Here is a 27,846-nt window from a genome sequence, read left to right on the forward strand (position 1 = left end):
CATACTAACACCACTTCAACTATTTTTGTATTTTATTGTGGAACTGAGCTTGTTTCCTTTACATCAAATATCCTCAACGGAAGAGGGGATATTGCACACAAATATCATAAAAGCACTACATATTACTTTCACTGGAAACTAATTTTCTACATTAGATATGACTGGATAGAATAGAGGTGATGAAAGATTATAAGACATAAAACCATACACAGCTGCAGACTGACACAAACAAGACCATTCAGAATAAGAGAGAGAGGAGTGTGTGAGGTGCTTCTCAGCCAGCAACAAGACTTTCTCTCCATGGTTTGGAAGAATATATGGCTGCATGCAAACATGTGAAAGCATCCTGGAATTTCAGAATTGCGCTTTTACTGCTGTGATTACAGCCCAGTCTTGTATGAATAATATAATGGCTAGCTCTGGGCATCTGGAGCTCCTAAGCTAATTTAGTGCAGAGAAGCATTTCCCCCCTAAATGTCCAAGGTACTGAGGCTGCAGTTTTATTTTATTATTTCGTAAGATCACAACAAACAGATTTTTTTTAATAGCAAACATCTTTAACAAGGCAAATAATGCAATTGCAAATGCATTTAAAGAACTGCTTGTCCCTAGACTGCTTTTCGTGGTTTGTTCAACTATTAAAAGAAAAAAGAAAAAAAGAGCACTTACAGGAGTTTTTTGTTTGTAAGTGTAAACATAATATTTTCCCATTGCTAATAATGCCAGACCACAAAAATTACTATTTTCCTCTGAGCAAGAACTGGTTAGTTCTTGCTCGGAGGCCTATGCAATAAATGCAGACTAGCTCCTTGGAGCTAGATAGAGTTCTTGGGGTGGGAGACTTGGACTTAGCAAAATGATTAGATCTTCTCAATTCCCTATCAGTAGGTTCCTAAACTGCTTAAGCTATTGAAAACAGTTAAAATACATTCATATACACATTTGGATCCATTCACCACAGTATGTGAAGTTAAAAAAAATTATGAGAGAAACTATGGAACTGAAAGGCAGGAATTGTAATTCCTACTGTAGTAAGATGAAAAGGCATGCAAAAGAATATCTGTTTTAAGTTTGAAAATGGACTGTAAATTTGACTAAATTGTTACTGAATTTTATTCAGCAGTATAGTACTAGCATAATGATCATGATGAGGGGAATGTTACCAATGGCTAATACCACCATTTTCTAGAGTGCTGTGAACACTCAAATATTGACACATTAAAATTAGACTAACCAATATTGAACCATGCGTCTAGTAATCTGTGCCGAGCAACAGTGCTCGAGATCAGTGTCCATGGTACTTCCTGATTGACTGTCGCTAAGCTAATTGTTACACAGGCAAGAAAGGCATTAATTTGGTCAAGAGGAGCTTCTTTTTTAAAATACCAGACTTGGCTGCCATTTAAAAGAGTGTGTTGGGGGGGGGGGAGTTCTGTTTGTAAAATACCCTGCTTTCCCCCCTCTTATTCAGAAGCCTGAAGCAGATAACATGGGCTTGGATCCAGAGATCCTGCTGTGAGAGTGGAAGGCAGGCATACACACCCACACCACACATCACCTCACACTTCTCCCTCTGCAAACCAGAATCACTCTGGAAGATCCCAGACTCTCTGGATCAATTTTTAATGTGGCTGGGGGTGCTGCAGATTGGGAAAATCAGTGATACTCCTTTTGCACAATGGGATCTTTGGATCCAAAGCCTAGAGATTGCCTCATTTGAATATAAGAAGTTAGCTGACACCCAAGAGCCGAGTGGGGCTTTAAAAGATTCTGTGGCACGCACGCACACACACACACACAAGTACAGCTGACACAAAATCCTGATTACATTGTTGTTTCTACAACAAAACAGACATGAGAGCAATCAACAATGTACTTAAAGTGAAGGAGTGTTAAGGCCAAATTTGAACCCCATTTATCATTCTTTCATCTACTTCATGAGACTGCTGATGTGCATGTAAGCAATAAGCTACTACCTCTTGGAGGGAGGGTGGAGATGATCCTTACTTTTATACATATTAATATTTAATTGTATACAGATTTAATAACTATTTGAGGCTGAACTAAAAAAAAAATCCTGACACAATTTATAATCTTTTGTAAAGAAGAAGCTGAACTGAAAACAGGCCAAGTGGCAACCTTAGCAAGCTAATCGCAATACCCTTGCTCACTGGTTAACTACATTCTCCAGTTTTTGGCAAAAGGTTCAGGAAATATGCTCCCAGTCTACAAAACACTTTTTCAATTCTGCTTAATTACAAAGCAAAGGAAAAATTATAAAACAAAACCATTTCTGAGAAGTTGGATAACAACTAGAATATTTCTTCAGTAATTTGGTAGACCGATGCACACTTACTTGAAAGTAAGCCCCATTGCACTTGTGAGGGTAGCTTGCTACTAAGAACACATCCAGGGCGAGGAGCAGGAGTCACTTGTGCACCAACATGGAAGCATTTCAGCTGCCCTTGTGCCAGTGGCATCAATTTACAGGCAATGTTGTAGGACAAACTCACATTGGTCCTGCACAAGGGTCTATTGTAGCTACATTGCAACAAACCACGCTTTGTGCTGTGGAGCAAACTCATCTTTAGGATCGAGATGTTAGAAATAGAAATGAAATGTAGATTATTTATGAGCTCAGTATGAGCTCAGCATTTCTGCTTCTTTCCACAATACAGGTGGCCCTCTTTATTCGTACTGGTTCCATTCTCTCCTATGACCGCAAGTATGGAAACCACGAATAAAGAAACCATACCCTTATGGGAATCTAGGGGTTAGATTCCTAACCAAAAAAAAAAAAAAGCCAAAACAGAAACACAACAAAAAATGAGAAGGGAAAAATAGCACAGTACCTTGCTCTCCAGGGCTCCAGAAGCCCTTGAAAATCCCCTAACTGGCCAAATTTTTGCTGAATATTTTAAAAAAGAGCTTCAAAATGGTCTGTGCTGTAAAATGGTGGCTGGAAGTGACACTGGAAGTGCTTTCTGGCCACTCGGCAAACATGAATAGACAAATTTTAGCCTGTTTTTGTACCGCAGATAAAGAAGCCGGGTCTTTAAGACTCGTCCACAGATACGGGTGCCGTGACAGCAGATAACGAGGGCCACCTGTACATTTTCATTTGTCTTTTCTATCATAATCATTTGGGGCTTTTTAAGGACCTGGGCCTCAACCTACTAGTGCTTCCATGTATAAAGTTCCAATAAAAATCAAAGGGACTACAAGAACACACGTGTTTAAAGAACCAGGGTAAAATAATAAATAAAGCAGCATTGCAAGAGATGTTAAACGAAAATAAAATATTAGATTTTTTTTTTAAATCCACAAAACATTTGACAAACAATATTTCACAGCATTAACTGGACTACATGGCCCAAATTAAAAAAAGGGTCTGACGTAGTATTAAAAAAATATAAAAATTAGCAGTGCAAATGCACATCTATAAAATAAAATAAAAATAAACAATGTTAACAATTGAAATAAATTATACAATAGAAAATCAAATGCTGTAATTGTACATTAGAACTTAATGGAATCAAAGCCTTAAAAAAAGAAAAAAGATTGGCACAGAACAATGCAAATTCCTATTACAGAGGAAATGAGGTGTAAACTCCATACAAAGCTGCAAACCCAAACATAATTGATATCATATGTGGTGATAGCATGCAGCTTGGTCCTCAAAGTATCACTGCCAGCAAGTGATATTTCCATGAGGCCTCAGCTAGCATACTTTCTATGATGTTCTAAATCTTTGAGCCCAAACCGTCTTAATTATGGAATAGTATGCCTTAGACTGTGTTATCTTCCTTAAAAAAAAAAAACAAACCTGCACTGGTAACCCAAATTCTACAACAACAGAATTAATTCTGTAATTCACATATATTATGAGGCTGCATTCTCTATCTCTTTTTTTTGCATAATTTATTCTTCTGCTAGTCTTGGGGAGGGACAAAGAGCTAAACAGGGTACCAGTCTGACTCTGATTTCTAGACACCTTAATCAGCAACACCCGAGGTTCACCACTACCTAGCATTTCTTTGCAATGTTGTGGTTAAGGAACTTACAATGCTGAGAAAAATTTTGTGAACCCCAAGCAGAATAATGAGAATCATACTATAAGGCCTTACTATGGTACCTGTGTGTAACTGAAACCAGTCTTTCCTAATACAATAAAAGGGCATGAATTAAACAATGCTGTGTTTCTTAAGACACAACAATGTATAATGTGGGAACAATTATATGAATTCAGGAACAGTGTGTGAGATAGTAAATGAACCCTTAGTGTCCTTAGCACAATTAATGGGCTAATCAGGTGCCAAACTAATTGGGTAAACCACCCTGCAGAGGGAAGTTCCTATATAAAGGTCCTAAAAGTCCCAAGTTAGGTCTATGCCATGAAAGTAAGTGAGAACTCATCACGGCACTATCAAAATAAATACCAGAGGACCTATGAAAAAGAGTGGTTGATGTTCATCGGTCTGGACAGGGTTACAAGGCAATTTCTAAGCATTTGGGTCTCTATCCATCCACTGTCAGATAGTCTACATATGGAAAATTTGAAAACTACAGTGACAGTACCAAAGCGTGGTCATCCTGCCAAGATTATCCCGAGAGAAACCCAGAAAATCATCTACGAATTAACAAAGAACCCCAGACTAACATCTAAAGATCTGCAGGTCTCTCTTGCTGCGGCTGACGTGAGCGTTCATGTGTTAGATATCAGGAAAAACTGAATGGGAATGGTGTTCATGGGAGGATACTAGGAAGAAACCATGGCTCTCTAAAAATAACTTTGCGGCCTGGCTCAGATTCACCAAGGAGCATCTGGATAAACAAAAAGCTTCTGGAATAATATTCTCTGGACAGATGAATTGGATTGAGCTTTTTGGATGCAATTACAAAAGTTTTGCTGGGCAAAAAACAAACACTGCCTTCTAAAGTAAGAGCCTCATCCTGACTGTCAAGCATGGTAGTGGAGGTATCCTGGTTTGCAGCTGTTTTGCTGCATCAAGACTTGGACAGCTTGCCATCATTGATGGAAAGGAGGAAGGAAATGGGAATGGTGCAATACAGTTTATTAAATAATAGATCCTGACATGTTTTGACTAAAACTCTTCTTCAGGGGACTATAACATGTAAAATAGAATGAAGAAATAATTCTAAAAAGAACTACTGAAAAGCAGATAAAAACAAGCCATAATTATGAACTTATAATACAAGGTTATAATTGACCAGATTATAATAAATAGTTTATGATTAATAAAGACTGTGAGCTAGTCACCCCATGTGTTGTGTTCATCTTGGTTTATTTAGTTTGAGGATTTTTGTTATATTATTAAAACCTACTAGTTTGTATGTGAGAAGCTATTTATTATAATCTGTGATTTAGTTTAAATATCTTTGTTTGAATTTGTTAGTTTTGTTTGCAAGAAGCAATTTATCATAACCTCAGTTCAGACAGTTTATATATCTTTGCTATACTGTTTTGTTAGTTTATTTCCATTTGAAGTTTATCTTATTCCTTTTTTTAATATAAGATCATAATTATGGCTTGTTTTTAACTTGTTTTTAATAGTTCTTTTTATAATTATTTCTATTTTACATGTTGTAGTCCCATTAAGAAGCGTTTTATTCGAAATGCATTGGGATCTACTCTTTAATAAATTGTATTTATTTTTTACATATTGGACAATACCCGTTTCCTTCCTTCCTTCTTGTTGGCATGGTGCTTTCCCATCCTGTGTGTTCTATCATTGATGGAACCATGAATTCAGCTGCATATCAGAAAATTCTAGAGGAGGTGAAGCCATCTGTCCGAGAGCTGAAGCTGAGCGGAAATGGGGCCATGCAGCAACACAATGACCCCAAACGTTCAAGTAAGTCTACCACAGAAGGGCTGAAGAAGAAGAGGAGATTTCATGTTTTGGTGTGGCCAAGTCAAATTCCCGACCTAAACTCTATTGAAATGTGACCTGTAGCAAGCTATTTGTGCAAGAAAGCCATCAAATGTCAAAGAGGTAAAACAGTTTTGTATGGAAGAATGGGCCAAGGTTTCTCCAACCCGATGTGAGAGACTGAAAAACAGTTACAGGAAATGTTTAGTTGTCGTTATTGCTGCTCAAGGAGATACCACCAGTTACTGAATGACGGGTTCACATACTTTTTCACACAAGGGTGTTTGTTGTTGAATCTTTCTGTTGGTTGAATATTCAAAATTGATCCTTTTTGTTTGAGTTACTTATTCATAGGAACATAGGAAGCTGCCATATACTGAGTCAAACCATAGGTCCATCTAGCTCAGGATTGTCTACACAGACTGGCAGCGGCTTCTCCAAGGTTGTGGGCAGGAATATCTCAGCCCTATCTTGGAGATGCCAGGGAGGGTACTTGAAACCTACATGCTCTTCCCAGAATGGCTCCATCCCCTGAGGGGAATATCTTACAGTGCTCACACTTCTAGTCTCCCATTCAAATGCAATGAGGGCAAACCCTGCTTAGTTAAGGGGACAAGTCATGATTGCTACCACATGACAAGCTCTCCTCTCCATTCAATAGGGTTGGCTTTCTCTCTTATCAGGGTTTAGCTTAGGATCTAATCATGTTTAGCATAAGAATTGTGCTAATATACAGACCATCCTAAGGGGTTCACAAAATTTTCTCAGCACTGTATTTGTATTTGAGAACTGAAATTCTCAGGAAGCTGAGTTCTGTGGCTAGTACCACATTGTGCAGCTTTTCTTTGCTCTTACAGAATTGCAACATACACACAGCCCTGGACTTTATTATTGGAGGGATCTGTAAGTATTGAGAATAAAAATTCTTGGGTTAATTTTACTTCAGCCAATACTGGGAGAAAGGAAAACCTAGGAAGGAGCAACCAATAAACTTGTCTGGCCTAAGTAACAGTACTGGCCCATTTGAGGGGTGCACCACAGAATAGCTTGCATAGCATCACAGGTGATGCTATGGCATGACTCCCTATCAAAAAGCTGTTTTTATTGGTGTCTCGACAAATATTGCTATCACAGGTAACTGCTTGGGCTGCTTGTGCCCTCACGTCAGGACAGCCTGCAATGTAGGCTGCCAGCCATTGGTCAAAAGAAGCCAATTAGCATCTCAGTCCTCAGTTCTTTGATCACTAACACGCACCACCATTCGTTAGGATGCTCCCTGCAAAACAGTACTTGGCAGTTAACTGTGTTCAATAAATACGTTACTGCTGTATCATATTTCATTCTCACCAGAACTTCAAACTTCAAACATTACGCATTTGTCTTACAAAACTACTAAAAAAATTTGCCTTAACCTGAATTATTTCTTTGCATTTTCCTGTAAACGAAACTTGTTTAAAAATTTATCTATTAAAAGTTCGCGCAGCGCTAAAAAAATTCTTCTGTACATTTGTTCTCATATTCACTCTTAAATTAACAGTCAAAATAATGTAAGACAAAGGAAGGCTTTAAAACACTGTACAGACTTGCAGAGGAACTTTTAGCAACATTCTGCAGGTTTTTGTTAAGTTTAGCATTTCTGGTATTGGGCACCCTTTCTGTGATGCTTCCATAAAACAAACAAAGAGGGAGAAAACAACTTTCAGAAAAGACTTGCTGTTCAGGTGCACCAATGAAGTGTTCAACTTACATACATAATTCATAGCACCATGCTGTTCGACCAATCAGAAAGGTTTCCAGTAGCACACATGCACACGCACACTTCTGTACTGGTGTAACTATAATCCTACACAGATGTTTTATAAACTTGCTATCTTGCATTAAAAAATAAGTGCATCAAGTATCTTTGTACATTCAAGTCACTTTCTAAGGCAAATTGTCTACCATAGATACTCCCAACTGCTTTGGTATTTCGCTTCAGTAAACTTGACTTGGGTGTTTCAGCATGCAAGTTTGTCAAATTTGAGTGGACTAGATGGACTTTCACTGGGAGAATGCCTTAGACCAACATGTTTGCATGTTAAACTGAATGGGGTTCAAACTACTTGCATATATTGCCTAAGAGAATTATGTTATGCGAGTATGAAGCATTCAAAGTGAAGTTGCTAACAGCAAGTGAGTGTTTTGGATCTTGCATCCCTTCAAAGCCACGCTCAGTTTCACTTAATTGTCTAACGAATTTGTCTCTAAATTAAAAATGCCCGCTCTTCTGATAACTTAGTCTGATACAAACCTACACTGTTCTTTTTTTGTGATGGCAGACTGCAGGAAGCAATACATTGATTGCTTTGAAAGTAATGCAGAACTAATGATTTTATTCTCCTCTACCCCTCTCTCTCACTTCCTCTCCCTGTGTCTCTCTCAAGGGCAAAGGCCCCTACCTAGCAGAAGTCAGCAGTGTTTGCTAGTGCATGGTTTCCAAGTGTTCAGCGGAGATGAACCTGGATCTGCAGTTTTTGCAGTAATTTGAACCCTACAATGGGAATACTGTTATTTCCCTTAGCAATCAGCAAAGACTGAAGAAAAAAAAAAGATTAGTGACTTGCATCACTATGATACAGTATAGCATTTGGCAGGTACATATAGTTCGGCAGCTGAATTAGATGGATTACATTTTTAGAAAAGGTGTTTTCAAATCGAAGAATTTCTGGAAACAAAGTTTAAGGTTGTGATGCATTGCTTTGTTATGTTACAGTTCAATCTTGCATGCAGGGAAAGATTCATCTTGCATAACAACAGTGCTGCTGCTTGCCAAAACCATGATGTTAAGGTCCTGTTGTTTTTCATGGGTCTCTTGATACCATTCCCTCATCACCTCTGAGTCATGGGTTGGGATTAAGGTCACCTGCAACAGGAGAAGAAATGTTAAGAGAAGACAAAATACATTATTAATCTAAGAACTAATCCTGATGAAAAGCTAAGTTACGGAATACGGTTCCCTTTCTGAAATAATTTGTCAAGTATCTGTAGAAAAACACTAGGAATGATTTGATGCAAGAAATCAATTTATCAAAAGGAGTATATGGATCCAAAAATGTTGAGAAACCTCAACTCTCTCCCAAGGTACATAATCCTTACTGAAACCAGACCAAGTCTACACTGGATACACTACAGATCCGCGGCCTTCAGAAACCCACAACTGTAACAGAAGAAGCTGTCTTAGGCCAACTCAGACCATCAGTTCATCTAGCTCATTATTGTCTACACTGACTGGTAAACCCTGGCCTTCCAAGCTTTCAGATGGATATTTCCTAGCCCTACTTGAAGTTATCAGGGATTGAACCTGGGACCTTCTACACGAAAGCAGATGCTCCTTCACTACGCTACCATCTTTTCCAAAATATTGTACTGAGGGTCTTCTAAACATTAACCTAAATGACTGGGAGCTGCTTTGCCATGTGATGAAAAGAGCCTTTGCCATGCCAATCACCAAGCTTTTCATGTCTTAATTTTTCAGAATTCTAAATGTGCATTGTGTACAATTGCTACAGTTTGTATGGCTCTAAAGACTCTTCAATGCTACCTTAACCACATGGAAGCGACTTTCATAACTGACACTTGTGTGGCTGGGGTAGCATTAAAACTGCTCAACTGTGTAGCTAGGAGCACTGATGATGTGAGATCCTGATTACAGAATCAGCTTCCTGCCATGGCAGTAATCAGTAAAGTTAAGGTAAAATGTGCCATCAAGTCAATTTCAACTCCTGGCACCCCCAGAGCCCTGTGGTTTTCTTTTCTTCTTACAGGAGGGGTTTACCATTGTCTCCCCCCGCGGAGTATGAGATGATACCTTTCAGCATCTTCCTATATTGCTGCTGCCCAAAATAGTACCAGCAGGGATTTGAACCAGCAACCTTCTGCTTATTAGTCAAGCATTTCCCCTCTGTGCCACTTAAGGTGACTGCCATAAAAGTAGAGGATATGAATTGCTTGGAAAAAATCCATGCTCTTGACCATGTGTTGGGGTTTAATCCAGTCACACAAAACATCGAAAAGTATTTCCTAATCATTCCGATTAACATTCAAAAGAACCCTCAATGCAATATCCAAAATCTTGGATAGATCATGAAAATATCAATATATTTGATCCAGAACAACCATCAGGCAGCAGCTTAATCAGTGTAAGAAAACTAATGTGTCAATGATTCTCAACTTCCAAAAATGGGTCTTCTGTGTAAGTTATTGATACAAATGCTTAATACTATGGCTGAAAGCTTGTATTGATTTAACTGGCAGAGAAATCAACAAAAGCTTTGGTTGTATGTGTGTGGGGTGAGGTGGGGGTCAATTTTAACCAGAGAGGGCAAATTTTAATCAGTGAGGTAGTGTGTTATCAATATACTTGTTCCCTTTTTCGAGGCTATTTTGGTTGTGTGTTACTATGAAAGAAAAATATTAAAGAGGGTTTTTTCTTCTAATAATGCACGACACCTTTTTAAATAAAGTTGTTAAAAGTTATCTTAAGATAAAACTAGATTGGACAGCAGCAGTTCTATGTCTTCAAAGAGCTTCTACAGTACCAGCTACCACAGCTGTAAAGTGGAGGAAAGTAAGCTCATTTCAATTTGAAAATCAACGCCCTCCCTGAAGAGCTTCTCCATGCTCCCTCCCTCAGTGTTTTTAACAAACAACTAAAACATATCTTTTTAAAAAGGCCTCTTAATGCTCCATCTTTGGTTAGATCTGGTAGTTTTTTTTGTTTTTATCATTCTCAGTTTTTACCTTTAAAAGTAACTTTTAATTTGAAATTTGATACTGATTGTGGTTTTTAATAGGGATGTGCACGAACCGGTTCAGAGGCCATGTTGGAGGCCTCCGAACCGGTTCGGAGCCGGACCGGTCCGGCGGTCTGGCACTGAGGGGGGGTCTACCTTTAAGGGCGGGGGGGTAGAACTTACCCCTCCCGCCGCTCTTCCCCCTCTGGTGCTGCAGTTTAAAGCGAAGTTTTGGGGGCGGCAGTGTACCTCACTGCCGCCCCTGCCCGCGTCGTTGCCCGGAAGTCTCCGTAAGAGCAGCACGCATGCGCGCGTGGTGGCGCGCACGTGCCTGTCGCCGGTGCACGGCGCCGCCACGCGCGCATGCGTGCTGCTCTTACGGAGACTTCCGGGCAACGACGGGGGCAGGGGCGGCAGCGAGGAACGCTGCCGCCCCAAAAACTTTGCTTTAAACTGCAGCGCCGGAGGGGGAAGAGCGGCGGGAGGGGGAAGTTCTACCCACCGCCCTTAAAGGTAGACCCCCCCCTCGGTGCCGGTCCGGACCGGTCCGGACCCATGCACATCCCTAGTTTTTAACCTGACTTTTAACTTGTTTACTTAATTTGGTTAATTGAATTACTTTTATTGTATATTGTATCTATCTTATTGTTGTGAGCCACCCCAAGAAGTAGTGTACTGGAGGGGTGGGGTATAAATATTTTAAATAAATAAATAAATAAATAAATAAATAAATAAATAAAGAAAGAAAGAAAGAAAGAAAGAAAGAAAGAAAGAAAGAAAGAAAGAATCTTCCCACACCATTTTCTTCCTTGCCAAGTTTTATTCCAGTCTAAGAGACTGCGTAGCAAGGGGTTCAATAACCAAGCCCTCCCATATTTTTCCACTTGCAATCTCTCATCCACATTCCATTTTACATTTGTTTGATGGTGTCTCACATTTGAAGACAGAGGAAAACCCCCATCATGTCTAGTTCCACATCTATAATTCTTGCAGTGTCACAAAAAGACCTATATTGCCTAGAAGGCAAGTTGCCAAGTAAAGTAAAGTGTGCTGTCAAGTCAGTGTTGACTCCTGGTGACTACAGAGCCCTGTGGTTATTCTTTGGTAGAATACAGGAAGGGTTTACCATTGCCATCTCCCACGCAGTATGAGATGATGCTTTTCAGCATCTTCCTATATCACTGCTGCCTGATATAGGTGTCTTCCATAGTCCGGGAAACATACCAGTGGGGATTCGAATCGGCAACCTCTGGCTTGATAATCAAGTCATTTCCTGCCCCACCTATACTGAGGTCTTGGTAACACACAAACATTATATTGCAATGTTTATCAATTAAATCAGAGCATTATTACCTAAAAACCATTTAATCCTATTTACCTAAAAACTATTTATTTTTAACAGATATATTTATATCACAGTCTAAGAACAGGAAGTGTTTTTGTTTGTTTCTTTTAAACAAGGGAAGAGTTTTGCACATTAAATTCAGCTTTTTTTTTTCATTCTTAAAAAAAAAATTATCAGCATATGATGGAACACTCCTGCCCTCCCCTATTTTGACTGGCTAAAGCTTGAAGACAGATAGCTTTTTTAAAAAAGCAACTTTAAATGTGTCATTCAGTTTACTAGATTTCTCCCAATTTTGTACCTTTTTTCATTTCAGATTTTAATTTTACCAAAACTGGAAGACCTACCTGCATGTTGCTTCCCCACTGAGCCTTGCCCTCTAGCAGAGAGTCCAGGACAGCCCTGCTTGGTTCTTCAGCCGCAGGATCATTCCCACTCACCACGTAGTACGATGACCTCACTCTCTTGAAAAACTCTACATCAACATTCTTGCTATTGCTGTGATTGGGAATATAGACCAGGTCCAAATACACGGGGGGCCCTGGGGGCACAGCTACAGATTTTGTAGTTTTTCCATTCCCAGGTCCTTTAAAAAAAAAGAGTTAAACACAGTTATTTTGTCTCAGTTATTGGTGAGAAAATGTCTCTGCATGTTATCTGCCACTGTGGCCCTAGAAGTTACATGCTGGGTGCAGCTGTCTCATCACAGTTTGATGGTGGTACTCAAATGCATTCCCTCATGCATTTGCGTTGTTATCCTACTGTCAAAAATACTTTTGCAATATAATTGTTTCCCCAAAGCCTGCTTAAAGCGGAAAACCAGAGAGGAAAAATAAGCCTAACCAATTCTTTAAGATAACAAAATATTCAGTAGTTAAAATATTTACATCTCACTTTTCTGTCATTAACATGATGCTCAAGGCATCTTACAAAAATTAAAACACAATCAATCCTGAAAACAAAAAAAGTTGGCCAACATCCTACGGCTACATGTGTACTATGTGAGATGTGCAGTGGAAGGCTTCAACTAACTCAGCTACGGGGATCAGGTGGGGGAGGTGAATTTTGCCTCAGGAACAACTTTTTAGGTGGTGCAAGGCACTTCTGGGGGAAGTGGAGATTGGTGACACCCCCACCCCCACCACACACAAGCAGTTCTGCAGCATGGGTGCTTCTTCCCACAGCACATGTGCAGCCTATACTGGGTGTCTGTATTGTAATGTATTGAAATATACAATACATTACAATACAGTTTCTGTATTGTAATGTATTGAAATATACATTGTTATATATTGTAACCTGTGTAGTCAGAAGAAATTGAGATGTCTGATATGCATTTCTCACCACTACCACCCTGCGGAGGCAGAAACGCCTGTGCAATCAGCACCAGGTAATCATTGCTGGAGAAAATCCTGGAGAGAATCTATCTATGTGGTCGCTAAGAGTTGACTTGATGGCACTTAATCAATCAATCAATCATTGCTGGTTCCAGCGTAGGAATGGTCCTTTGTATGGGAACAGTATCTGGACTTTGTATCAGAACCTGTGCAGGGGAGGCTGGGAGGGTACAGGGATGCCAGGAGGGTGGGTGAGAAGGCACATGGGGAAAGCTGGGGAAGTATGTGGGAATGCCTGGGCCCTGTATTTTCTCCCAGAGCTGTCTCCATGGCTGGCTAGTAAGCAAAGTCTAAATTTGTGGGTCGCTGGGTATATACTTGTCAAAATTGGTAGGAATAGAAAGAACTGCGATCACAAGTTCTGGTTCCAAGGCAGGCAGGCTCAGTACCAGGAAAAGACTGAGAAGAGCCTTTAGGAAGCAGACTAGAATGCAAGGGAGAACAGTCGTCAGGAGGAACCTTGGTGGAGCAGCAGCCTCTTATGGGACAGGTTATAGTAGTGAAGCAGTGGGAAAAGAACATGAAAGTAGCAGTCCCAAAAAATAACAAAACATCTGGGGAGGTTGTGGCAAAGTGTTTGCAAGGAATTAAGAGTTCAAATATTTGACTTGTGCAAAAAAGTTAGGATGTATTTAACACCATCACCTATCACCTTCCAAGTTAATATTGTAAGAACCACTTCTAAACAGCATTGATTCAGTATAATTGTTTCATTGTTCACAACACTGAACAATGCTGAGTATGTTTTTTTAAATTTGCATATTTATGCAAAAGCATTTTTGCTAATCTACCTGGTTAAAAAGACACTGGCTGCCATACGGCACATACTGAATACAATGCTTGCATAGTTGCGCAAGAACACTGTTGTGCAAGTGCAAACATTGTGCAGAGTTGCAGGACAATGAGGCCATTAAACACAGGTGGACAAATTTGTTGGTATGCTTACAGCTCATTGAAAAAGTGTTTAATACTGATAAGCGATTAAATGAAAAGCAATTGTCCCATGTATACCTGTATGCTTTTGATATGTCATTGAGTAAAGCAAAGCAAGTGTGAAAAGAGATAACGTATTGCTTATTCTACAAAGATATTCTAAAGTGGTCCGGACACATTTGCTGCTACCCCTAGAAAAGATAATAAATAATTGGATTAGAGTGATGTTTCAAATTAGCTGTTTTCTTTCATCAGTATCACACATGTCTCCAATCGTGCAGTCATTCAGCTTATTTCAATGGAGAAAAGTAGTCACTCTGCTGTTTGGTATCATCATGTGTCCCACAATGAACATGGACCAGAGAAAGCAAAGGAGAGAGTTGTCTGAGGAGATCAGGAAGAAAATTATAGACAAGCATGTTAAAGGCAAAGGCTATAAAACCATCTCCAAGCTGTTTGATGTTCCTGTGACAACAGTTGCAAATATTATGAAGACGTTCAAGCTCCATGGGACTGTGGACAACCACACTGGACGCGGCCACAAGAGGAAAATCAACCCCAGAATGGGCAGAACGATAGTGAGGATGGAGGACAAAAAGCCAAAGACAACTTCTAAAGAGATACAAGCTGAACTCCAAGGTCAAGGTCCATCAGTGTCTGATCGCACCATCCATCGTTTTTTGAGTGACACTGGGCTCAATGGAAGAAGATCCAGAAAGACTCCAGTGTTGAAAGAAAAACATTAAAAAGCCAGACTGGAATTTGCTCAAATGCATATTGACAAGACACAATGCTTCTGGGAGAATGTCCTTTAGACAGATGAGACAAAACTGGAGCTTTTTGGCAAGTCACATCAGCTCTATGTCCACAGATGAAAAAATGAAGCTTTCCAAGAAAAGAACACCATACCTACTGTGAAACATGGAGGAGGCTCGGTTATGTTTTGGGGCTGCTTTGCTGTGTCTGGCAAGGGATGCCTTGAGTCTGTGCAGGAAACAATGAAATCTCAAGACTATCAAGACATTCTAGAGTGAAATGTACTGCCCAGTGTCAGAAAGCTCTGTCTCAGTCGCAGGTCATAGATCCTCCAACATGATAATGGCTCAAAACACGCAGCTAAAAGCACCCAAGAATGGCTAAGGACAAAACATTGGACTATTCTGAAGTGGCCTTCTACAGTATGAGCCCTGATGTGAATCCTGTCGCACATCTATGGAAAGAACAGAAACGTGCAGTCTGGAGAAGGCACCCTTCCAACCTGACACAGCTGGAGCAGTTTGCTCAGGAAGAGTGGTCCAAACTACCTGTTGACAGGTGCAGAAGTTTCATTGAGAGCTACAGGAATCACTTGTTTGCAGTGATTGCCTCTAAAGGTTGTGCAACAAAATATTAGGTGAAGGGTCCCATCATTTTTTCCCATGCCATTTCCATTTGTGTTATTATTTGAAATATTCTGTTGCATCAAAACTCTAAAGCAAATTCTGATTTTTGTTCAATGCGGAATAAACAATGATGGGCGCCGATTACTTTTGTCAGTTTAAAGTTATTTCAGAGACAATTGTGGGTTCTTCTTTTTTCGTGGAGGGGTACCAACACATTTGTCCATGTGTGTATATAATGACCTTACTGTTGTACAACTCTACACAATTTTTGCACTTGTACAATAGTGCTCTTGTGTAACTGCATAAAATTTTACATTCCATTGTGTACGTAACATTGCATAGTATGTCAGCCACAGTTTAGGTGTTCTGGGGTAATGCTGCTTTTGCCCAAAGACACACCCATAGAGCAGGAGGGTTAATGAGATATGATACTATGAAGCTCTTCTCATGATCAGTGAGAAGAGCTTTGGGGCTAACTGCAAGGAAGGAGGGTTAACCTCACCTTCCTCACAGATGGTCTCTGGGCGCACAGATTGCCCGCCCAGACGAGCAGTGATTTCCCTGCAGTGTCCCGCACCTCGCTCAGGCACTCCATGGGTTGGGCACAGGAAGGCGCCGCTGCTGCCACCCCCAGAGCCCCAATAATGCACCATGCAAGTGCACGGTGCATTACTGGGAGTCCCTCCCCCCTTCAAGTGTGCCCACTGCAGCTAAGAGCAGCCACGGCAGACACACAATCAAAAAAATGAAGGTAAGGGAGTGCTTGGTCTCTTAACCTCATTTAATAAGGAGGCTACATAGGTGGGTTTGCCGCCATGTAGCTGCCGGGATTGGATGCAATGCAAGTGGTTGACATGAGTGAGCAAAACGGAGCTGGGCTCCCTTAGCCCAGTTTTGCTTGCATGTGTGAATAGCCTCTATATGTTGCTGACATCCATGTATAAAGAAGGTGGAATATCAAGGGATTCAGTAGCACAATCAGTAGGTGCATGCTGACCAGAGACTGAATGAGAGAAAAACAGAGACAGCAGGCACAATGAGGATTGCACTGGGTGGTATGACTACTATGCTACCATTGTACTTCTCCAAAGGAGGACTACAGATAATTTAAAAGCAAAATGAAAATACAAGGGCAATAGAGACAACAAATGCAATATGAATAGCATATGCTAATTGTAGTAGTACTGATGAAAGGCAGGGCATCAATGTAATGAATACATAAAATGGAACAATAAATCACTTGAAATAAAGCTCCTGGGACTTGTCTAGATGTTTGTTATCACATACGTTTTAAAGCTCCCACAGGCTCCAAATGCCTGAGTGGGTTTCTGCAGAATCTTCCTCCTTGCATGCCATGATGGGGCAACCACATTAGGAGCACTGCCTTAGCACTATTTTTAGAGTGCCACCCACTAGCCAGTGTTTACTTTCCCATCTCTTTTCATTACCAGAGATAGAGAAGTACACACTGGCCAGTAGGCAGTGCTGTAAAAATAGGACTTAGGCAGTTTTTCACAAATTTTGAGCCAGCCCAAAGATTTGGGAGCCAGACAATGGACACTTGACAAGATTACTGGACTCAGTGGCAGACATAGTGAAAGGGGGTGGTAAATGGGCTTCTCCTCATCCTTGGAACAGAAAAAGGGCTGCCCGGGGCAAATAAATATTTTTATTAAATAACTCTGTCTCTGAATATCCTAGTCTAGGTGCCATGGTTACATTTTTAGGTGCCATGCCTCCCTGGAGCCTTGGAATTGTCAAGCCCTGCACTAAGGTGTTTGGTGTTTGGCTGCCCTACCAAAATTTGCAAGGAGGGAGAACAGGATTCTGCAGAAGCCCATATAGGCCTTTGGTGCCTGTGCAACAGCCTGAGGGAGCTGAAAAAAAAACCCCATGATAGCAAACAACGTTAAATCTTGGTTCCATGTTACATCTCTTAGCCTCGGGAACACACCTTCCCTTGCTCATGCATGATATGTGAAGCTCACTTCAAATCCTGGGTTCACATCTCTGTTTAATTCAAGGAAGGAGGTTAGAATAAACCATGAACAGTTGGTTCAGATGACATGACTGACCTTGGTTTGTTCCTACCCTCAGACAGAAGTAGAATGCTTGCAATTTGTGCATGAGCAAGGGACGGCACACTCCTGAGGCTATAAGATGCTGTGCAGAACTGACATTGAAACATGGTTTCACGTGCCATCTGAAATCACCCTGAGAGGCATTACTTATTGGAAGCAAAAGCTACTTTCAATGTGCTTATTGCAACATTCTCTTCTTTATTATTGTGCAATTTATAGTTTGGGTGCAATTAAAAACACTTGCTTATCATGGCTGTCCAATTGCCCCCCTTATTTGTCCCAAAATAGCAACTATATACACCAGAAACACGACAGCAATTTCCCCAATCTGAATAGTAAAGCAGGCTTCCTGCAGTTCCACTAGCACACTGTTGTGTATCTTTCAGTTATTTTATGCTGTATATTTATCCATGGTAACAGTCTAAAGTTTTAATTTTGTTTGGCTTATGGCTGTAAATAAAATGATGGATTGATTGAGTAGCACACTGTAAACCAAAGCAGCAACATTTTCACTGCACCAAAATAGTGGCGACTCAGTGAGGCTATTCCCATGATCAGGCAAAATTGGGCTAGGGGAGCCTAGCACAATTTCGCCTGACCGTGAGAATCACAGGGCTCACAGGTGAGCCAAGTGGCCTCCAAGCGGTTAAACCGCTTAAGTAACCCTGCCCTAAGCCCAGATTAGCAGAGCGAACGCTCCGCTAATCCGGGCTCTACGGTCATGAATTGCAGTAGCACGGCTCCGCGCCACGGCAACTCACAAGTAGACCCCCAACTGGGAGGCTTAAAAGCAGTCGCCTGGCTCGGGGGTCTCTCCAGCATGCCCTGCGCACTCGCGCAGGAGCTTCCAGGGCCTTGTGGCCCCTGATCCCCTCAGCCCCCACCAGTTCCATAAGGGAGCCGGCAGTCGTGTGGGCAGCCGTTTCGGAAGTCCAGAGCAGACTGACTGCTCATCTGTGGGGACAGCGGGCTTAGCCTACTCTCCATGCAAACCCGTGAGATGAGCCTCAGTGTGTGGCAGCTGTGAAAAAGGCTAATTCCATGTTAGGAATCATTAGGAAGGGGACTGAAAATAAAATGCTAATATTATAATGCCTTATACAAATCTATGGTGCGGCCACATCTGGAGCAAAGCGTACAGCTTTGGTCACCATATCTTAAGAAGGATATTGCAGAACTAGAGAAGGTGCAGAAGAGGGCAACCAAAATTATCAAGGGCGTGGTGGAACACCTTCCTTATGAGGCTAGGCTTCAGCATCTGGGGCTCTTTAACTTGGAAAAGAGGCGACTAAGGGGAGACATGATCGAGGTGTATAAAATTATGCATGGAGTGGAGAGGGTGGAAAGAGAAATTTTTCTCCCTCTCTCACAACACTAGAACCAGGGTCACCCCATGAAACTGAAGGGTGGGAAATTTAGGACCAACAAGAGGAAGTACTTTTTCACACAGCGCATATTTAATCTATGGAATTGCTTGCCATGGGATCTGGTGATGGCTACCAGCTTAGATGGCTTTAAAGGGGGCTTAGGCAGATTCATGGTGGACAGTTCTATCAATGGCTACTAGTCTGGTGGCTGTGGGCCATCTCCAGCCTCAGATGCAAGGTGCCTCAATTCCAGTTTGAGGGGAGCAACAGTGGGATAGAGGGCATGCACATACCTCTTGCCTGTGGGCTCCCCAGGGGCACCTGGTGGGCCACTGTGTGAAACAGGATGCTGGACTGGATGGGCTTTGTGTCTGATCTAGCATGGCTGTTCTTATGTTCTTAAATGTGGATACCTCCTGTGTTTTAAAAACTGGAGGCACTGAATTGGGCTGGTTCTGCCCAATATATGCATGTGGATGTTTAAAAATTTTTGAATGTTGTTCACATTCTATAACTCTGTTCAGAAGTTTTTTTAGAAAACCCCCAAAACATATGGATAATGTAGCCGTTAGAATGCTCATGGAAGTGCCCCAGCAAGCTTCACCACTCCATAGCTCCACACCCCAGCTCTCCACAATTGTAGCATTTCTCTGCAGGGACTAACACTGTACTCATGCAGTGATCCTCTCCATGACTGAGAATGCTGGGTAGCCACATTCTTAACAGCTATCATGTCTGCCATGAAAAGTGTGGAACTGACATTCTCAATATCTGACCAAAATGTTGTTCAATTGGATGGACTTATGGATGACATCAAAGTGATACAAAGCAAAAGGCCCTAGTATAAGCGGGCTTGGTTTATGGTTGAATTTAAAGTCCTCTGCTTTTATCAACCAGTTCAAAATACAACTACAAAAAGATGGACAATATAATGCATTGTCAAGATTTTGCTGTTTAGATAATGCTCTCATGGCACAGGTTGAGCTTGCAGTTGAGGTAAATAGGTGTTGCCTCTGTGATGGGACTACACTTGCGATGTCTTACCTGCAGTTGCTGTCTTTGCTGACTTTGATGTTGTAGAATTGGTTGCATTCTTAGTTTCCTTATCTTTCTCCTCGCTGCGGGAAGATTTTATTTCTGGAGTAGAGACATTTTTGGTGGCTTTCTCCACAGATTCCTTCTTCTTTGGAGAAGCTGTTCTTGAAACTTTATCCAATGATTCCTTCAAGCCAGCAGGCTTTGGTGAAGCCACCTGCTTTGATTTGCTGTCACTCTTCTTGGCAGGAGAGGAAGACTTGGTTTTCGTGCCCTGCTTCTTAGTTTTTGTCTTTTCTTTAATATCCTTCCTCAAAGGCTTTCCTAAGTTCTGCTCAAGAGGCAAGGCTTCTGGGTCTACCATTGAGACATCTGGGTGTCGAGGTGAAGGGCTTCGATCTTGCATTGGGACTGGTGGTGGGTCAATGTGTTCATAGGTAATGGTTTTATCCGTTGGTATGGTTTCAGATTCATCTTCTGAGTCAATGTTAGCATCTGCTGTAATAGAAGGGCACTCTTCTGTTTCAGGAGGCACATCTGAGTCGGTCTGTGACGGAGCAGATTCGCTTACTGAAGTTGGAGGAGTTTCACCACACAGCCGCGCTTGTTGTTTTCCTCCTGAAGGTGGTTGCGCACCCCCAGATTGAGTTAATGGTTTTTCTTGTTCTTGAGATTGTTCTTCACTTGCAAACCATTCTAAGGGATTAGGATTGATAAAGGAAGGTGAAAGTTCTGTTTTGGGATGCTTGTATTCACAGGAAGAAACTAGGCATAAATCAACATCTTGACGGGTTTCTGATTTTTCGGAAGCAAAGTACTTATCAGCCTCATAGTGGTAGCTAGCAGTATCAGGTGATCTGGTGGTTTTCCCAGTTATCTCATATGAGTAACTGACAGTCTCGGGTGATTTGCTAGTTTTTCCAGTGGTCTCAAATGTGTAACTGACAGCATCAGGTGATTTGCTAGTTTTCCCAGTGCTCTCGTAGGAGTAACTGACAGTCTCGGGTGATTTGCTAGTTTTCCCAGTGCTCTCGTAGGAGTAACTGACAGTCTCGGGCGATTTGCTAGTTTTCCCAGTGCTCTCAAATGTGTAACCATCAGGTGATTTGCTAGTTTTTCCAGTGCTCTCATAGGAGTGACTGACAGACTCAGATGATCTGGTGGTTTTCTCATAGGAATAACCAAAGGCTTCTGGTGACTTGGTGGCTTTTTCTGTTGTTTCATAGGAGTAACTATCAACCTCTAGTGACTTTGTGGTTTTCCCAGTTGCGATGTAGGAATAATCAAGGGCTTCAGGGGACTCAGTGGCTTTCTCTGTCTTTTCATAGGAATAACTAACTGCTTCAGGTGATCTGCTTGTATTATAAGAGTAATTAAGAGCTTCAGGTGATCTGGTTGTTTCGTGAGCATCTTCCTGTTCTGTGCCGGTTAAGAGCTCTTGAGTATGTTTTGTAAGAGGGTCATGAACTAGTGAGGAATGATAACCAAATGATTTCTCTGGGGACATGTGCAATGCTAATGAAGCTGAGTGGCAAGCAGCAGCTGTTTCTTTCATCATTGGAGGTGAATCTGAAAAACCAGGTGAGTATAATGGAGAAGATTCCCGAGGTGTTAATGGAGATAAATCAGACTTTGGTGAAGGTTTTTCTCCCAGGCTCTGCATATTTTCTGATGGAAATGCAGAATGCAGTGGCATATCATTTGGCTGTGTAACACCTGATATAGTTTCTTCTTGCAGTGGAGAACCTTCCTGGGATGGCGTATGAGCAGAAGAGGAGGAGGGTGAAGCCTCTATCTGAGATACTGAAATAATTTCTGAAATGTCCTTTTCGTGGCTAAAACATGCTTGCTCCACTGGTGATAGTTTATGTGGAAAAGAGTGTTCTTGAAGGTCTGAAGGGCTATAATCAACTTCAGTTGGTCCATTTTCAGATATATGGTGCATTGCAGCACCTGTTGTGGGATGTTCAGGAGACTGTCTGCTGAAGTCCATTGCCAAAGACTGTTCAGGAGAATCTTGCCCGAATTCTACTGACATAGTTGATTGTTCAGGAGACCTATGATCTTGAACAAGTGTCCTTGACTTTGCCGTTTTAGGGGAGAAATCTGGGGGAGAAATGGACATGGGTCTTGGGCATTCTTCTTTAGATGGAGACATTTCTGTTTCCTGAAAAGTTGTTGGTGTTTGAACAACCGATACAGAAAGAGAATCATCCACTTCAGTAGAATGAGGAGATCCAACCTCAGCATGTAGTGAAGGAGAAACATCATCAGTAGTTGGTTCTGGGAATGAACTAGTAGCAACAGATGCTGTGGATACAGAGGCAACTCCTTCAATATGTGAGTAAGTGTCTTCTGCTACAGCTTCATCAACAGGAGTTGCAGATTTATCAGAAACTGTACCTTCAGAAATTGACATTTTGGTGTCTTCTTTAAAACAGCTAAAATGACTAATATCTACCTGTGTAGGAGAAACATCTCCTAGCTTCCTTTCATCCAAAACCAACGCAGGCTGAGTTTCTGAAGTTCCTAAATCATCTCTTTTCTTTTCTAGGATAAAGTCAGATTTGGGTGGTACAAACTGCGCATTCTTTTCAGCTTGTTCTTCTTGTAAAGTAACTTCAGAAACTGGGCTCTTTGGTGGAGAGTCATCCTTTTCACTTTTCTTTTCAGAGGGACTCTCCATTTTTCTGGCAGGAGACTTTACGTGGGCACTCAAAAATGTATCATAGGGAGACTCTGAGCCTATCAGTGGTGGACTTCGCAAAGGTGAGAGCACTTTTTCAAAAGGTGATTCAGAGTCAGGCACTGGTTCATCCATTGGGCTTATTCTGTGTTTTGTAGTACTGTCTTTGGCATCACTAACTTCAAAGCAGATGGGTGCTTCTGCTGCTTTTTCAGGCATTTCAGATGGAAGCTGACTTGATTTTTCATCTGTGGGAGATTGATAATAAGGTGTGTGTCCAGCACTACCAGCAGCTGACTGTGAAGGGGACACAACTTCTAAAGTTTTATCATCAGGGCTGGGACAGTGTTCTTCATGAGTTTCATGATGTTTTTCAGGCAATGCTGTGAGAGCTGCAGGTTCAGATGACACTTTAATCTCATTGGGAGTTAGGGAAAAATTCACACTACGTTCACTTAAAGGTGTTTTTGCTATTGGTGATAGAGGGGTTGGACTTTCATCTAGACTCTTAGTTGGGCTATACTTCTCATCTAAAGCTTCTGAAATTTCTAATTTACTAGTAGTTTTGACTTCAGTTTCTCGGTGGCGGTACAATTCTTGCAAAGAAGATTTGCTGAATTTATCTTCCTCTAGGGAAGAAGGTGGTGAAATGGTAGAAGCTGAAACATTATAGTCTTTCCCTTCAGTGGCATCTGTTTTAGAGCCTTCCGATAACCCATTGAAAGCATCAGGAAGTGGAGAAAGTTTAGGTCTAGTGTAATCTTGAGAGTACAGTGCTGACTCATACTTGGTAATGTTAACATATTCTTGGGAAGGAGATTCACTTTCTTCATTATTAGTTTCATCACTCATCACATCCCTTGGAGTTGACATTTCATCCATTGGAGTTGGTTCACTGGATATCTCAATAGTGGACTGGGTATAACCTGAAGTAGCAGTGAATTCCTCAGGCTGGTCTTCTCTGTTTTCTTCATCTGAAACAGTTGCTTCACTTTCTGAACCGCCAGGTAAAGTTTCATCATGAATTGAAGATGCTGGCTCCTTAGTTGGAGTCTGAAGTTCTGAGGGCTTAGGTGGAGTGGTCATATGCAAGCCATATTTATCATCAATCTCACCAGCCTCTGCTGCTTTGTCCACTACAGCCATAACATAATCCTCTTCAGCTTCTATTTTTTCCGTTTCCTCCTCTTCATCTCTGACATATTCTGTTTTGTCTTCCTCCTCAACATCTTCCTCAGTCTCTTCTGTTTCTGCCTTCTCAACATTTTCTTCATCTTTCTCTTCATCTGCTGCTCTCAATTCTTCCTTTTCATCATACTTTAAACCTTTCATTTTTTCATACTCATGTGCTTCAGTAATTTCTTCTTCGGTCATCTCAGTTTTTCTTGCATCTTTCTTATCTTGCTTTTTGAGGCCTAGTGATGAATCTTCATTATCAACTTGCTCTTCAGCCTCCTCTGTCTCAGCCTTTTCCTCATAGTCACCTGCCTCAGAAGATTCTTCAAAACCTGTTCCTTCATCTTCAAACTTTTCATTGTCATCAACCCTGTCCTTATCAACAAGCTCCAGCTCTTCAGGAGTTTGTTCACATTCTCCTTCAGGTTCTGTGGTAGTTATGCCTTCATCTGGAGAATCAGCAGGTCCTGTTTTTTCTTTCTGAACTTCATAATCTTCCTTTTGTTCTATATCGGTTAATTCACCCTCCTTTTCTATTATATCTACCTGAGGCTTTGTTTCTTTCACTACTTCAACTTCTTCAGCCTTTAATTCTTCAAAGTCTTTTGTTAAATCCTCTGGTGAAGACATAAGTGATCTCTCAGCTTCAAGTTCTTTTCCAGTGGCTACAACACCTGCAGCTGCTACCGATGCAGCAACAGCCCCCAGAGCAGCCGCTGCAGCTGCTGTTTCTATGACCTTGATCTCTTTCTTCACAGGCTTGCTTTTAACTTTTTCCTTTGGTTTCCCAAGAAGACCACTTTCTTTTTTGACAGCCTCTTCCTTCTTTTGGAGCTTAGGCTTTGTTGAAGTCTTTTTTGAGTCAGGCAAAGCAGCAGATGTTTTCTTTGTTTCCTTAAGAAGCTTCTTGGGTTCTTTCTTGGATTCCTTTTCTTCCTTTTTGGTTTCCTTTTTCTCTTCTTTTCTAGTTTCTTTTGGGGGAGCTTCTTTCTTGGATTCCTTTTTAGATTCTTTTTTTACATCTTTCTTGATATCATCCTTTTTAGGTTTTTCCTCCTTCTTAGTAGGAATTTTTTCTTCTCTCTTAGGCGTATCTTTCTTTGGCCTTTCTTTCTCCTCTTGCTTTTCCTCAGATTTTACTTTCACTTCCTTTCTCACATGCTTCTCTTTTATTACTTTTGGTTTGACATCTGCTGCCTGCTTTTCAGCTGTTTCAGATTTCACAAGCTGCTGTTCCTTAGCTGTCAGATCTTTTTCTGTCACAGAAAGCCTAGTCTCAGGTTTTACTGGTTTCTCTTTTTTTACTGTGGGTTTTTCTTTGCTTTCTACCTTTTGAGACTTTTCAGGGGGACTAGACTTTCCCATTTCTGATGTCTCTTCCTTTGATTCTTTTCTGACTGTCTTGGTAGATAGTGATTTTGTGGCAGGCTTGAGACTTTCCTTACTCTCTGTTCGCTGTTTAAGTTTTGTTTGCTTGACTGCTGGACTAGCCGCGTTACCAGTTAGGTCTTTCTGTGTTACTGTTGGTTGCTTAAGGAAGTCTAAATGTTTGAGTTTTTCTAGTCCATCTAGTAAGCTATATTGGGTACTGTTTCCTGGGAAAAGGACTCTGATTATTTTTTCTGCAGGGTTTGCAGGATGCCATACAATCAAAGAGGAGATTGAAGTCAAATAGGAAACTGGGATGTCTATTTCTTGACCATTTGGCAGCACCAGTTCAGCTCTGTCTTTGCTTGTACCAGTCCACTGATGCATAAAATATTGCATCTCTTTGCTGTTTTTGACTGGGTTGAGCACATACATCTCAAGCTTTCCTACTCCCATTTTTTGAAAAAGGATGATGGGATCAGTGGTATTTCCCACATTTCTAGAAAGAGGTTCTGGTTTCATAGACAGCTTATTTAAGTACTGCAGTGTGAAACACGCCTCTTCTACACTTCTTTTCAACCTAAAGTTGGGATCAGGGTTTCCTAGGCTTTCAGGAACATTGAGAAATATAACCCCTAAATCAGGTGAAATTAGATTTTTCATCCAGTCACTGTTAGTAGTAGAGCCCTGTGACTGTTCCTCTTCTAATTCAGCTATTTTCCGTTGTAGCATACTGTTGATTCCTGGTAGGTTATCATCTCCAATGTGGGTGAGCAAGATTGAATCCACTCTGTCCAAGTGTCGGATGAGTTTCCAGAAGCAAGATTTTCTTTCTGATCCCCCATTAATAAGCATGTTGAATCCATTAACTGCAAACAATGCAGAGTCTCCTCTTCCACCTGGGAAAATGTAACAGCAGGGTTTAGAAAGCTTCAGAAATCCTCCTGACGTGGGTGGCTCCAAAATATCAAAAGGTGATGGCACTTCCACAGATTCTGACAGGTATTCTGTGAACTCTGAAAGTCCTTCCATTTCAGGCAAGATAGAAGAAGAGTTGAGTTTAATGTTGATGAAGTCTTGAAGGTTGTGTCTGTCAAGATTTGAATTTTTCCAGTCCCCTTCCTCAGGACAGAAAAGTGTTAAGCTGGCTTTGTTGGCAGGGTGAGTGGTGCTCAATAATTCTCCAATCTGGGGTTGCAAAAACAGAAAGGAAAGGTTATGTGGCAGTTTGCATGTATTGGCTTCTTATAAAATTAAAAGGATGTTCTCAGGACCTGCCCACCTCAAAATTATTTCTACTCTTAGCATTCTTTCTACTCTATTTGAGAGAGGATAGAGAGAGATCCAATTCTTGTGTGGGTATCTCTTTCTTCTTTCATTCATTCATTTATTCATTCAATTTCTATACCACCCTTCCAAAAATGGCTCAGGGCAGTTTACACAGAGAAATAATAAATAATTAAGATAAGATGGATCCCTGTCCCCAAAGGGCTCGCAATCTAAAAAGAAACATAAGATAGACACCAGCAGCAGTCATTGGAGGTACTATGCTGGGGATGGATAGGGCCAGTTACTCTCCCCCTGCTAAATAAAGAGAATCACCATGTTAAAAGATGCCTCTTTGCCAAGTTAGTAGGGGCATGAATTTTAAATAAAACTTGTACAATTTTTAATCCACAAACTGAACACAGACCGCCATCCATTACTGGGACTACAGTTCTTGGTATCTCTTCTGTTTTGCAGTCCTTTTGGGGGATGTTTGGGGAAGCAGCAACAACAGGAGGTTTATCAAACAAAATGAAATAGAGGATCAATGTTAGCTGAGATGGCCTCAAGAACAATACAAGAACAGCTGATGAAGAAATATTTACTCCAACATGCTTTGATAATATCTTTTTCAAGGAATATTTTCACTTGCCTGCCTGAGAGAGATGTGTTCTTGCTAAAGCCAGACTTAGGCAAGAACACAACTCTCTCAGGCAGGCAAGTGAAAATATTCCTTGACAAGAATACTATCAAAATGCGTCATAATAAATATTTCTTCATCAGCTGCTCTTGTATTGTATTTGAGGTTTATCAAGCCCCTGGCAATTGTTCACCATACAAGGCTGGTAGACAGCATTGGGCTTGGTGGGTTCCAGCTATACAGGCCTGTTTAAAGTTTTAGTTATTCCTCTTATAGATACCTGCACCAGCTTCCTTCCCAGGCTCACATGCAGTTATTCAGAGATGCACTCCCCTCGGGATCCCTGGCCAACAGAATGCTCCCACAAGAAGCAAGAGAGTACCGAATAGCTAGATAACTGTACATGAAGCTCAAGAGGGCCCACATTATCAACAGTTGGGTATGTTGCAGATGTGCAACTAAGAAGAGGGCCAGCAAAGAAAAGGGCAGGTGAGGCTCAGCAGA

At 41.1% G+C, this 27,846-nt stretch overlaps 1 protein-coding gene across 3 annotated transcripts in view; it reads right to left on the reverse strand.

The window, feature by feature from the left end:
- The window catches only part of MAP1B (microtubule associated protein 1B), a 115,223-nt gene that overhangs the window by 289 nt on the left and 87,088 nt on the right, over positions 1-27,846 (reverse strand). For 2 of the 3 annotated variants that reach the window (XR_008316133.1, XR_008316132.1), the window contains exons 5-7: positions 20,216-26,624; positions 12,359-12,597; positions 8,564-8,796 (exon numbers count right to left, since the gene is read on the reverse strand). Coding sequence is in view for 1 of the 3 variants with exons in the window: in XM_053296075.1 (XP_053152050.1) it covers positions 8,641-8,796; positions 12,359-12,597; positions 20,216-26,624 (6,804 nt within the window). In the remaining 2 variants the exon portion in view is untranslated. Of the gene's footprint in view, positions 1-14; positions 8,797-12,358; positions 12,598-20,215; positions 26,625-27,846 lie in introns of those variants that run through there. The other variant, XM_053296075.1, reaches the window with a different exon arrangement.

Source organism: Hemicordylus capensis, chromosome 2, assembly GCF_027244095.1.
Source record: "Hemicordylus capensis ecotype Gifberg chromosome 2, rHemCap1.1.pri, whole genome shotgun sequence".
In the NCBI taxonomy this organism is placed as follows: Eukaryota; Metazoa; Chordata; class Lepidosauria; order Squamata; family Cordylidae; genus Hemicordylus; species Hemicordylus capensis.